Here is a 13,348-nt window from a genome sequence, read left to right on the forward strand (position 1 = left end):
GTGGGTAAAAGTACCCCTTGGAGTGTATTTCGGTGACTTAGACTTAAGTAAAAACACCAACAATGTGTTGTTCTATTTAAGTATTTACAGATATGTTTTCTTCTCAATTGGTTATTACACACAAACAAGTATATCCTTCCCATGCTGGTGTAGACAGAGGACACAAAAGGCATATGCCATACTTTCTTTTTTCTCTTTCACTTACTGTTGGCCCACAATGTGTAGGCCATGTTTTTGGGTCTGTATACATTATATTTTTGTTAAATTATTCCCCTGCACAAGGTGTCTGCATGCTATGTTATATATGTGTATAATGTTATGCATACTTCATCACAAACTTAGAAAAGGAGAAATTGTTGCGTTGCGATTTGGATTTTTTTTATCACCACACCTTTTTAAAAACTCACTTTTGTAAAGGAACTTCCAAGGTATAGCACACTTTTGTTTAAACCTGTTATCAACCCCTGTGGAAAAAATCCACACACATTTTTACATGGTTACACATTACCATGGGGACCAAATGATCCGGGATGAATGCAGTTCACAAATTCTGAAATAATTGCTTATTTTGATTTGGGCAGTAACAATAGTTGTTGAATGAGTGTCACCAGTATCCACTATCACACAATCCTGTGGTTGGACCACCATATGTTCTCACCGCCAAAGAACCACACCAGAGTTTGTGTGGATAAAAGCCAATGACTGTGTTGAAACCAAGCCATATTAACCAGACCCAGCAGGCTACATTTTGAGAGTTAATTTTAACCAGGCCATACAGCTTAGGTATAAAAACCAGACATATAGAATATCTTTGTCATTTTAAGAATAAGAGACAGTAATAAGAGTTATTAAGAAACAACCCCAGTGTAGCATTGTAAATACAATACAAATCCCCACGCCAATTTCTTAGGCTCTGAAGTTCTTATAAAACCTGCCCTCAGATAGGACAGATTCTAAATCATTTGTATTCGTCTCTGCAATTCAAACTGCACTGTCCAGACCTGTTAACGTCAATGTATTTTGTTACATCAGCTGCTCAAAATCACAACCATGATACTCCACTTCGAAAAACAGCAGAATTGTAATCATGCGTTGTAAAGATTAGTCAATGTTGAAGGTTCTGAGGTCAACTCGTAAAAAATGTCTCAAACACATTTTAGACTGAGGCAACAAGTTTCTCAATTTCTGAAAGGTCTTTTGTTTGTGTCTGTTTCTCAGACATCATTACTGTGGCAAATGTTTGGCTCTTTTTCCAGATTGCAGCCTTGTTACACAGAATCCAGTGCTTTGGCAGCGTGTGCGGGGTGGTGGCTGTGGTTGCGGGTTGCTCAACACAAGATCACACTGGGAGTGTAAAGGGGAAATTGCAACAGGGGGTTTTCATGAACTTCTGCTTAACTTGTAAACGTGCCTTACACAATCCCATGTCCATAAAAGTTCCTATGCTTTTAGCTCTGAACATTGGCAATTCAGCCCAGGATGCTGGAGATGACACCAGCTGGAATTTTCCAGTGAAAAGAGAACACTATTGCCCCTTTCACACCAACGCAACTCCGGTTCAAGCTCCGTGCTAGAGCTTTTCTGGTTCAGAACCGGTTCTTCGGTTTAGCGCCGGCTCTTTTCACACCGCTCAGAGCCCGACTGGTGCTGCCGCTGCTGCGTCATGACGTCACAGTTTACGTCGCTGAGTTTCTCCCCAACGCCGGAGCTCACCTCACAATAACAACGGGCCGGGGACTGCGTTGCTTTTAATCATACGAAGCCAGATTAAATTAAATAACGACTTCTCCAACCTTATACTTTTCTCCAGAGTGCCGTGGTTCATTGTTTATTAATGTGTTTCAGCGGCATTTACCGACCGCTGCAGTGCTGCTGCTCTTCCATGAGTGTATTCTCCCGTTAGCTCCGGGTTAGCTCACACGGCTCTAAAGTATTCACTGTCTGACTGTCACACAAGCAGCTGATACATATCCCCAGTTCCCCTTAAGTGAATGTGTGTCAGTCTGAATTGACGCTGTTTGGTGTCAGTCTGAATTGACGCTGTTTGGCATCACAACGCTGTTATGAAAGTTTCTCTGGTATAACATGGGTGATGTTAGCATAGCAACCGAAGCTAAACTGACTACTTGCTAAGCAGTTTTCTACAGGCACTTTTTACCGACGTATTTTTCATTATGATTCTACTTGTGATAGTCGGACATGACAACCTGTGCAGCCCATGTATTGATTCCATCCGATAGCTGCTATAATAACAAACAAAACGTCTGCCTGCTCTCCACAATGATCAATAACAGCGAACGGATGGTCAAAGTAAGGTACAAATAAACAGAATCACACGAAGCCTGGTTAGTGTTGCCTGACTTTATAAAGTGTGTTTTTTTTAACAAGTGTGTGGTTGCGTTCTAGTCACTTTGCTCAGCACTACTGCTTGTTACAACTTTTATTTGCCGTACTCGCCTTAAGTGTTAGCTCAGGTTAATCTCGCCCCCCTCCGACGTAAGCGTGACGTATGCGGTTCTTGCTTCTAGACGGACAACTTTTTGGTGCTCGAAACGAACCGGATTCCGGAGCTATGACGCTGCTCCGCTGCGGTGTGAACAGGAAAACCCGGTGCTTTTCAAGCACCAGCACCGAACCGGCCCTGAAACACCGTTGGTGTGAAAGGGGTATCAGAGTAACCCCATTGCTTTTTCTACATGTTGTGTTGTACATAACATAATCTAAATGGGTTAACTGTTGACTGGTTGAATGGGTTTATACCAGTGTTTCTCAAAGTGGGGGGCCAGGAGAAAGAAAAAAAAGAAAATCCTAATTTGAATAATTATTGATTCGAAAATAATATGATACAGTACAGTACAAGTACGTCTGGGTCTCTGTGTTTCATTCAAGCTTTGCTCTGTGTGTGTGGAACGAGCCATTTTGTGTGCGTGCGCGAGCGAGAGAGAGAGAGCGCACCGGTACCGGAGATTGTTGTTGTTAGCTTCTGGTGCTAGCGAGCTACGCTAACGGGTATAAGGAGCTTTTTCAACAACAAGGTGGAGGAGAGTCCTCTCCTGTCAGACTGAGAGGCTCAGTGAGCTAAAGGACTCTCTGAGTGTTTAGATAGTTAACTTTAGTCTAAGTTATCTCAGTGGGTCTCAAACGGTTTGGTCACGATTAATGTAAACAATTATTTCCGAGGCACACGTTTATACGATCATTATAGTTATAAAAAAATAAGAGAATAAATGAAAAACAGGTATGAAATACTATATGACAGTAAAAGAAGAATAAAGTTTAAAAGGGGAGTGATTTGTAAAATATCCATAAAGAAAAAGAAAATCTGTTTACAGTTCTGTTCTGTTTTGTTGCTGAGATTGCAAAGTGGCAAAGTATTATAACTTATTGTTCTAGCAAAGGGATTGCACAATTGTATTATGTTTTTTGTTTTTTGGACCACACAGACTTATGGAGCATTGTTTTATTATCACTGTTCCAGCAAAGTGATTGTTTTTTTTTTTTTAAAGGAATGCTCACGTTCATATTGATGCATTTTAATAAATGTTAACTTGGCCCATTACGTGACTATTTGTGTTGGGGGGGCCCAACTTTTTTTTTTCTCCAAAGGGGGGGCCTGACAGAAAAAGTTTGAGAACCACTGGCTTATACATAAAATATGTCAGATGTGACAGAGAGACAACATGTTTTGCATTGGTTGGTCATAAAATGCAAATGTTTTTTTAAGCCCTCTTGGCCCTATCATTCCTATAGTATATACGTTTACAAATCTATATTACATTATTCCCTATTGTTTTACTCAAGAACAGATGGATGAGATGGATGACTTGTCTGTCCATGACCAAAGTGGAGTCATCCTAATTATGTGGCCAGGTAGGTTATTTCAGGCGTCAACCACATGTGAATTCTGAGCATGGTGGTTACACGTACATTTTGTTGTGTTTTTTTTCCCTCCCAGATCACTAAATTGCATGATAATCTTGCAATGATGCTGCCTAAAAGGGATTTGGATCAGTACCAATGTTAAGTGAGGGCTGACTTTCATATCAAGTGTCTGCAATTCCATATTATTTTAGATTTCTCAATCAATAATTGTTTTGCATGTGAACTATTGTTTTGGACCTGCCATTTGATGTGTACTGTAGGACCTTATGGAAACATACATGTTTTCATATCCTATTTGTAAGAATTGTATGATCCAAAAGTATTTTTACACCAATTTGCAGTATCTTTTGTAACCTGATGGTTTGAAAGCAGTGGGATAATATGTACGTGCTCCTAGACTTGATCCAAATGCTGTAGTCTATTGTATACACAACAAAGACACTGTATGCCACAACACACAGAAGAGGGAGAAACAAAGGCTCATAGTTCCACATCCATGCTTCTTTCTGTTTCTCTGTATATAACCTCAGAAAACAACGTATGTAATATCAAGTGTTGTATGTATTTAGAAAGACAGTGATGTTCTGAACTATCAGAAGTGAAACGGGGTTTACCTTTCATGTAAAATAGTTTCAGTTAAAATAATTAATTTTCTGCCATTTATTAAAAAGCGGTGTAAAATAAAGTTCCTTGATAAGTTGAATATGTATTTATTTAAAAATGTTTCTTGCACTATTTACTGCTTACAAGATAGGGCCAATAGTGTTGACTGTACAATCATCAATTCAATTGTTGTTAGTATTGATAACATCCCATATTTAAGGAAAAGGATAACTTATACTTTAGCCTTAATCCTACCCTTAAAAAAACATAAAAAAGTACAAAACTGTTAATGTGAAGCTGCAAATTACATTATTGTATAATCCTTAAGGTATGTAGCCGGCTTATATGTTTAAGCATGTAATTCTTGAAAAACACATTGGAGTCAAAACAAGCATACATTCATTTCTTTATTCAGAAATAGTTTTGTCCCTTTCAGGCAATTAAAAATATAAGATTTTCTTTTTTTTACTGCTTTTTCTCACATTGGTATTTCACAGACGTTGAAATATTTCTCCATAAATAAGTACAAAATACATTTTTTTTCCTTAGACACAAATAAATATCATAATAAATATATTAGTTTAAGTTAAACAACACAAGGCAACCAATAACCGAAAGGAATACTGTGGTGTTAAACTCCCTGAACCAGGTTGTCAAATAAACGGGACAATTAATGATGGGGTGCAATTTACAAACTAGAAAAGATAACAGAATGTTTTACATAATAAATCTCGTAAAGTTTGTCAGGATACAGATATTAAAATCCAAACTCACTGACATACATTTTGCTGCTAGCACACTTTGATCTTTTAGCATTCTGCAACTTATACATGCTTGCACCCCAGGTATGAGGAAAATGACATGGTTACATGCGCGCGCACACACACACACACACACACACACACACACACACACACACACACACACACACACACACACACACACACACACACACACACACACACACACACACACACACACACACACACACACACACACACACACACACACACACACACACACACACACACACACACACACACACACACAGCAGAATGAAGTATGAAGCTTTGGTTGAATGCTACTGGGAGACTTGACAGTTTCTCCCATTTAGGATTAGCTGTAAAGTGCATATCACAGATAAAATGGCATCAATGACACATGTCAGGTCTCACTGATTAAGGCTACTGAATCAAACATACTGTTTGTGGCACCAAGAGTAAATAGCCTATGAGGCAGGGAGAATCTTTAAGGCGTAGGAATTAATGATTCACTAAAGATAAGCCGTTTTGATCACTACAGATTTAAGGTAAGTACAAACCAGAATATTTACTGGCATTGTCAAGTCCTGCAGAGGAGTTCATTTTTATGGAAGACCACATACAAAGGTCGAATAAGCTACATAATATTTGTAAGTATAAAAATAGTCTGATAACATTTGGGTACTAAAATCATCTCATCATGTGTAGTTTTCCCAAGTCAAGTTCCATTTTAACGTAATTAAGAACTTTAAGTGTTATTGTTTAAAAAATGGACTTGTCCTGATCAGATCTGGCTCTGCAGAAAGTTCAGATAAATAAGCGCCGTTAACAGTCGCCTTCAGCTCCTTCCCTTTTCCATCCCTTTAGTCGGACAGGGATAGACGCTCAAACACAGTGAGCCTCTTACTGGCTGCGTCTAATGTTGGAGACTCGGTTCCACTGGAGCCTCCACTGCTGCTGCTGTAGCTGTCCTCAAGGGAGTCCTCGGAGGAAAAACGCTGGAGGCCAGCAGGCTTCATGAATCCTGCGTGGCCTCCGGGACCAGAAAAGGGCATGTCCTGCTTGTGCCCATCCTCAATGCTGTTGAAGACTCTGTTGTTGTTGCCGTTAAAGTTATTTCCATGGCCACACACACAGCGTGAGGCCTTTGGCTCCATGATGAGAGGAATGTTGTGGATGTCTCCGGTGCTGGCACGGGTCTGATGGTTGCCAAACTGGAATGCTGTTGGCTCCCGCTGCAGGGAGTCACCAAACACTGGGGAGAGGAGGTCAGCGGGAGGTGGGGAAACAGACCTAGCACGGCTGAAGCCTAGATTAGGATCATTGAAGGATGAGAGGAATGAGGGAGGAGGCGAGCTGCGTGAAGAGCCCAGGAACCCACCGAAGCTGACACTTTGGCGCAACTGGTGGCGTGGATTCTGACCACCAGGAGTTGATTGCTGCTGATTCTGGTATTTGGAAGATGGTAGCGGACCTCCGCTGATTTTGTCCTCATGGAGAAAGTGGCAGCGTGAGCCATAGGGGCAGTAACCGAAGTTGTAGAAGGTTCTGCAGGGCTCTGTCTTGTACTTGGGGTGGCGGAACAATCCACGCAGCTCGGCCTCGCCATGGGCAAACTGGCACTTGCTGCCATACTTGCAGCTGCCAGTCTCCTGGAAGCCACGGCACAGCTCCGTCTTGTAACGATTGGGGGCCACCAATTGTTGAATCTGGGGTGGGAGGTTAGACGAGGGAGCGAAGCCGGGCGGTGGAGCCACAGTGGTAGTAGAGGGAAAAGCGTCCAGGTTAGACAGCTTTCTGAAGGAGGACAGCAGGCTGCTGCTCGCCTCCGTCAGGCTCATGGAGCGGTCAGGCCTGAAGGTGGGCTGTTTCGGATTGGATTCAGGGCCCTGGCTCCAGATGTTGGAGGACCAGAAAGGGCTGCCGTTTTCATTATTGTTAACATGCTCGGTGCTCAAGCTGTGGCTCGAGGAGGGAGGAGGGGAGGGGGGAGAGAAGAAGGAGGCTGACCGGTGCAGCCGACTCTGCCCCGGGGCTTTGATTTGAGATTGTTTCGGAAGCAACGCTTCATCCAGGGCCAGGTTCATAAGGTTCTGTTACAGAAGATTGACAAAGTTACTATACACGCCTTTATTACTAATTTCAAAGAAATATATCGTATTATCAATTTTTATTGTTAACCTATTTCCTACAAAACCGTCTATTTAGAGTATTTTTTTCAACAAACGATAACATGATGTAGAATAGGTTAATGTTTAGGATATTACATTTTTCTTGAAGAACGAAATAAGACACAAATGCCAAAACAATGTATTTAAGATAGAAGACAACAAAACAAAAATGTAAAGTCACCAAAAAAAAACCTTTCATCTGCTAAGTTTCATGCAGTTACGAAATACAAATTAAATGTATATAATTGCAGTTTTGACTGTTTCTATTTCTCATGAATATTCAGAGAGTGGAAGTTTGAAATTGAAGAAACAAACAAGTTTGTCTCTTTTATCTCATTAAATCTTCAAACTGAAGAAATCCTCTGTGACTAAACTCGGTTCAAAAGGAATTCACTGTCAAATCAGTGATTCACGGAGGAATACAAATGCCCAAGAATAAACAACCACTTGTGGAGAGGAGTTACAAAGCTGACCTCTCACACTTTATAACACTTTTTCTTTCCAAAACAAAATTCCTAAACTTCAACTCACCTTCGTGAAGATGTCAAGCATTTCGGACATGCTGTATCCCTTTGGCCAAAAAGAAGAAGATTCAGCTTTGATCCAGGGTTGACTGTTTGTACCTGTTTCCAGACGTTAGTCAAGTTAGATTTCAGCTCAGCTTTATGTGCCTCAGAAACCCCTCCCCCAGATCTAGGAGGAGTTTCCACTGCTATGTTCCCGGATGACCATACCTCCGCCTCAAGTTTCACAGTGAGCTCAGAGGGCGGGTGCTAAAACAACAACACAAAAAAAAGAAAGAAAGAAAACTGTATTTTTAGCTATAGCTGTGTGAAATGCTTCAGTTTCGTAGATATGTGAAAGCAAAGTGGCTCATTTACATAGCTCTCATGCTATAGGTCTATAGCACACACTTGTTTTTCCTACGTTTATTCTTATTCTCTATGTTCATTTAGAGATTTCCTGCAGTCATACATTATTCCAGCTGTGTGAAATGGTTCTGGATCTGAAGCACCCAGTTGTGAAGTGGCAGATAAGGCTGCTGTTTAAACCTTTACACTGTCATCCCACATTAACAAGTTAAGCTGGCTTTTCTGTAGCAAACACTTGAACACTCATACACAGGCATATATTTACAGTATATACATTCCTATGACTAATGGTGGGTTTTCAGGAAGTGTCATCACGTACTGTACATTTTCTAAGCATTCTCATTTCCTAGAGAGCTGAGAATCACTGAACCCTATTGTTTGACGGAAATCATGCACCTATATTTCCTCTTATTTACTTTGGTTTTGGTTGTGATTGGGGGATCCAATATTCCACCAAAGCAGTGAACAAGTCCAACAGTTATCAGAACTCAACCAACAGGAGTATTGATTAGCAGAAGACAGAAACCTTTGGGCTGAAAACAAGATAGACCTGAGTAAAAATAAACACCAGGCCTAAGCAATCTATACAGAATCAACCCCAATACTCATCTGCTGTCATCAGAAATACCATGTTCCTCTAGCATTTCTTCCACCATAAATTCTATACTTTGTACATTTTAACCATACCAAGCACATTTTAAAAGTTGATTTTATGAAAGCTTCATAAGGAAGAATATTTATGACTAACAGCAGAAATCATTCTTCAACTTATCACTTCATAAACAAAACTGAAAATGTTATTACCAGAAGTTTATTGTCAGTGTTTTTTTTTTCCTTCTTCTAGTTTCTATGGTGAGTGTTGCGGCAGTCTTTTTGTTTTCCTTCTCCTAGGACTTCAGAGAAGCGAGCAGCTCAAACCATATTACAGTAAAAAGCGTGTTATTTTGTAAGGTACTATTTAATGCACTCATTCAGGGTCATTTCCTTGATAAACACATCACAAAGGCTGTATTCATACAGAGCCACCTGACTTGCATATCTAAACTCTGATATTGTATCCTATACATATGTTTATAGCACATTAAATCAATGATAAAGCTTGAAATAGCTTTATAATCTGAGCAGAGCTATTGACTCTTGGACAAAGAAGCTTTGCTTTGTGTTTCATTCATGAAATCAGATGAATACAGAAGAGATTACTTAGACTTAGCTGTGGGATATGTGGGAAATGGGGGCGGGCAAAGCAGAGAGATAAGCAAGAAAGAGTCTCCTGACCTGGTGAAACTCCAATAAATGACTTATACACACGTAAATTATCTGATGGAAGCAATGTCATCACCTTCCGTTTTCTTTCTACAAGTCGTTGGTGCTAATTTCTGCTAATCGGTAGACTACATCTTTTTCTTAACTGCTGCTTGATTCACCCACTCACATGAGTCATATTCAGTCCTGGCAATGACGGGTTCATACGTTCTAATAATTGTTGTGCAAGTATTGAAAATCAGTGTAAAATTGATGGCTAAGCAAAAAAGGGTGCCACCAGAAAAAACACCAAACAGATTATGAAATTTAAATGACACAGTGAAATTCACATAACTAGTATAACATGATTTGAAGGTATACCAAATGGTATTTATCTTGTGGAAATGTAGTTGTTGATTTTTGCTTAACGTGCCCTAAATGTAATCCAGGCCCATGATACAAGACCATTTTTAACATTTCTAAGCAATCAATAATTTTGCTTACAAGGTATGTTGTTAGAGCCATGACAACAACGTTTTGGCTGCCAATTTTTTTACTCACATTATTTTGAAAAGTATTTAAATACTTGAGTCAGGAGAGGTAGGAGAGTTAGGTAGATCTAGCAGGTCATCTTAGATTGTATGATTCAAACATTTGATAATTTGCAAAAAACACACATTGCAATGATCAAATGCCTGTAGAAAATCAGCAGAATAATTTGTTATTGTATCCAGTCTACACATATACTCAATTTAGGAGTCATGCTTTTGTTAAACAATGAGTCTGTTTGAAAAGATCACACAGCTCTACTAGAAGAAAAAAGTCTCTCAAAAGGAAAATACACACGGGAAGCAATATGAAAATGAAGTAAATCACCCAATTAAAATATTGTTGATATACTATCTTATCACTTAAATAAATAAGTATGAGACAACCCTAATTTCAATACAATTTCCCGCCAGAATACATCTCTGTTCTCCCCATACTGTTCTCACTTCTTGTTCAGTGTATAAATAGTTACATCAGAGCCTTTAGTTTTCATACATTTAAATACCATTTGTTTGTCGTTGGGTTTTATTTGAATGAACAAATGTAGCATTCATTATTTATATGCTTTCGTGTGGATACTCGATTATTAAGATTTTCATGTCAGAATCTTCCAGTGAGCATTGCCCCCCCGTTTATCCCAACTCACAGCCCTGTTACACAGACAGATGGACAGACACGCCGACAGAAGCCAAACAGGCCTCTCATGTTCAGCTATTAATAAATGCAGCGAGATAAAAATAACTTGCCCAACTATAAATCTGACAGCATTACATACTTTGGAAAGTATATTTTAGGGCTGTATAAAGGGTGTGGAAAAATTCTCCCTCTCCTTTTAATTTTCTTGTACCTTTTTAGAAACTTTCTCACCCGGAAGACAGTTAATTGGTATAGGCGGTAAGGTAAGAAAATGGCTGCAGTGACATGCATGTCGGGAATATGCGTTTCTGTGTGTGTGTGTGTGTGTTGTGGTTACCTCACTATACTTGTTTCTATTCTGTCTCTTGCCTCAGTTGCATGGAAAGTCACTCTAACAGGGAGGGGCACACACACACATGCTCACACAAACACAAGCTTAAAGAAGCATTCCTGCTGACGGTGGATTCCAGGTTGTTGTGTATATATTTTTTCCTTTTTTTCCCCTTTGTTGACTAAGTGAGCGAGTGCTAAATGCCAGGTTTTCCACTGGGGTTTTTCTTAAGTGACATGCCAGAGTACATGTAGTTTTCTAACATGTTTGGACTTGATCGCACAACACTGCATCAGAGATCTAATAAAAACAGTGAGTAAGTATGTGTAAACTTTGCGAATATGTGTAGTAAAGAAATCGATGCAATAGGATGCAAAGATCTCACTAATCCATAAACAAATATAAAGTAAGATCTTGGAGAACCTAGAAAATGGTTAAGGGGATCAGTTTTATCAATCTTAAACATATATTTCTTATTATGAAAACATATATTACACTGTATGTAATATGTGTTTACCATGTAATTTTTAAGGGGTGACATAGTATAGGAAAACCATTTGTCCTCTGGAAAAGCCCCTTTTTTCAGAGCCTAAAAAGCATCCGGCCACTATGCATAATTTGATTTTGTAACATAGGTTCCCTCTCATCACATGAACCTTAATATGATAATAGTGTTATTCTGTAGCATGAAATTAAATAACTCATCTTGCTGTGACATATTCAAAATTATTATAATTGATGCTCTCTCTAATTCCGCTATTCTATCCGCTATGAACATTTTCCAGAACAACAAATTATCTGGCTGTCCTTGTTTTGCTACAAACTGGCATGCACATAAAGGAAATTGGTATTGTGTCGTGAAGAACAAGCTTCATACAAAATAAACCCCACATCCCTATAGTGTGCCGTCATGGCTTCTGTGTACTGTGACTGTGTAATGTCACTATAAGCTCTACAGATGGATCATTAACTAGGCCTGTGTTTACCCTTATCAAGCATGTAGCATCTGCGTGTACATGTTACTCAATCAGAATACTAGGTATTTGGTTGACAACAACGTCAGAAAACTTTTAAATTCATAATATTATCGATTATTATGGCAGTGTTCAACAGTGTTGTGGTGCAAAAAAAATCAACTTAATTATTCCTTCTGAACTGCATCTGCCATCATGAATATAACACTTTTATACTTGCAACACTGAAGCGGGGTTTCATTTAATAAAGAGTATATTTGTATCCCTTAAGGATTCCTTTCTAAAGACACAACTCATGCTATTCATCCCTGAAAGGACTTAGGGACTTTTTGGATCTGACTCATTGGATGGTTAAAAAAAACTGCCAAGTCATCATCATATGGCACATGGTGACTGCCAGGTGAGGTCAAGATGCAAAAATGACTGCTGAGGGCTGCTGATGTTTCCAATATACTGAAACAAAATTGATACTGATGACAAAGACATTAAACATTAGTTTTGCCAATTTAGATTTGAATAAATAGTTCCTCTTTAGATTCTATCACTTTTATTTTTGTTTCATTTTCTCTATCCCTTCACCCCGTGGCTAGTTCCTCATAAAGCCCCTCTACAGACACAGTTTCACCAGCCCGTGCCTCTAATAAGTGATTCTTTGCAAATATTTAACCCAGCCCTCCGTAACATCGCTATGGTGACATGCCAAACATTGCACACATTAGCAGGCACAGGTTCAACAGTTACTTAGCAACAGCTGTGTAGCAGGTTTGCCGCCACAGATATGTGATGTGAACAAGCTGCTCAGGCCTGTGAACCTACAGTCGATTCATCAGGATAAGAGAAGAAGTTGGAGTAAGAGGAGAGATGGGATCACGAGGAGTCAGGAGAGAAAGTGAGTCAGTGGTCAGGTGCCCGTGTTGACATTACAGCCGGGGAAAGTACCTGCCTTTCCAAATACAGACAGCATATTAGGAAGGCAGGTACAAAGTGTCTCCATTTGTATCTTATATGTCATGTAACAGATAAGCGTGTTTCTCTGTTGGATAATTTGATAGGGCCTCTGGACTTTGGAAGTCTTTCACCGGACTCACACTACAGCACAATGCATTGCGAACGTGCAAGGACATGCGTAACTCTGAGGGTCATTTGACTAGACAGAAGTAGTTCTTAATCCAAGGAACAAATAACTCTGGGAGGGCAGGATTTCGGTTTAGGCTTCAGTGTAAACTGTGTGTTTTACAGGGGAGGTGTTGCAGCCACATTACAAACGGATTATAGACAAATCAGGACACATATATACATTTAGTTTTTGATAAAATGAAGTTATGCA

General features: G+C 39.5%; 1 protein-coding gene across 1 annotated transcript; it reads right to left on the reverse strand.

Annotated features, from left to right (window-relative positions):
* Positions 1-4,874: 4,874 nt before the first annotated feature.
* Positions 4,875-8,062, reverse strand: zgc:162730 (uncharacterized protein LOC564559 homolog). Its single transcript, XM_034115066.1, has 2 exons — positions 7,949-8,062; positions 4,875-7,339 (listed from the first exon to the last, which is right to left on the reverse strand). Exons 1-2 carry the CDS (start codon positions 7,976-7,978, stop codon positions 6,110-6,112), a joined length of 1,260 nt encoding a protein of 419 aa, XP_033970957.1. The 5' UTR covers positions 7,979-8,062; the 3' UTR covers positions 4,875-6,109.
* Positions 8,063-13,348: the final 5,286 nt, after the last annotated feature.

This window comes from Trematomus bernacchii, unplaced genomic scaffold (assembly GCF_902827165.1).
Source record: "Trematomus bernacchii unplaced genomic scaffold, fTreBer1.1, whole genome shotgun sequence".
Taxonomy (NCBI): Eukaryota; Metazoa; Chordata; class Actinopteri; order Perciformes; family Nototheniidae; genus Trematomus; species Trematomus bernacchii.

Coding starts and splice junctions, on each gene's coding strand:
- zgc:162730 (XM_034115066.1), bottom strand. CDS start 7,978: ATGTCCGAAATGCTTGACATCTTCACGAAG. Junction 7,340..7,948: donor TGCTTGACATCTTCACGAAG/GTGAGTTGAAGT, acceptor CTTCTGTAACAG/AACCTTATGAACCTGGCCCT.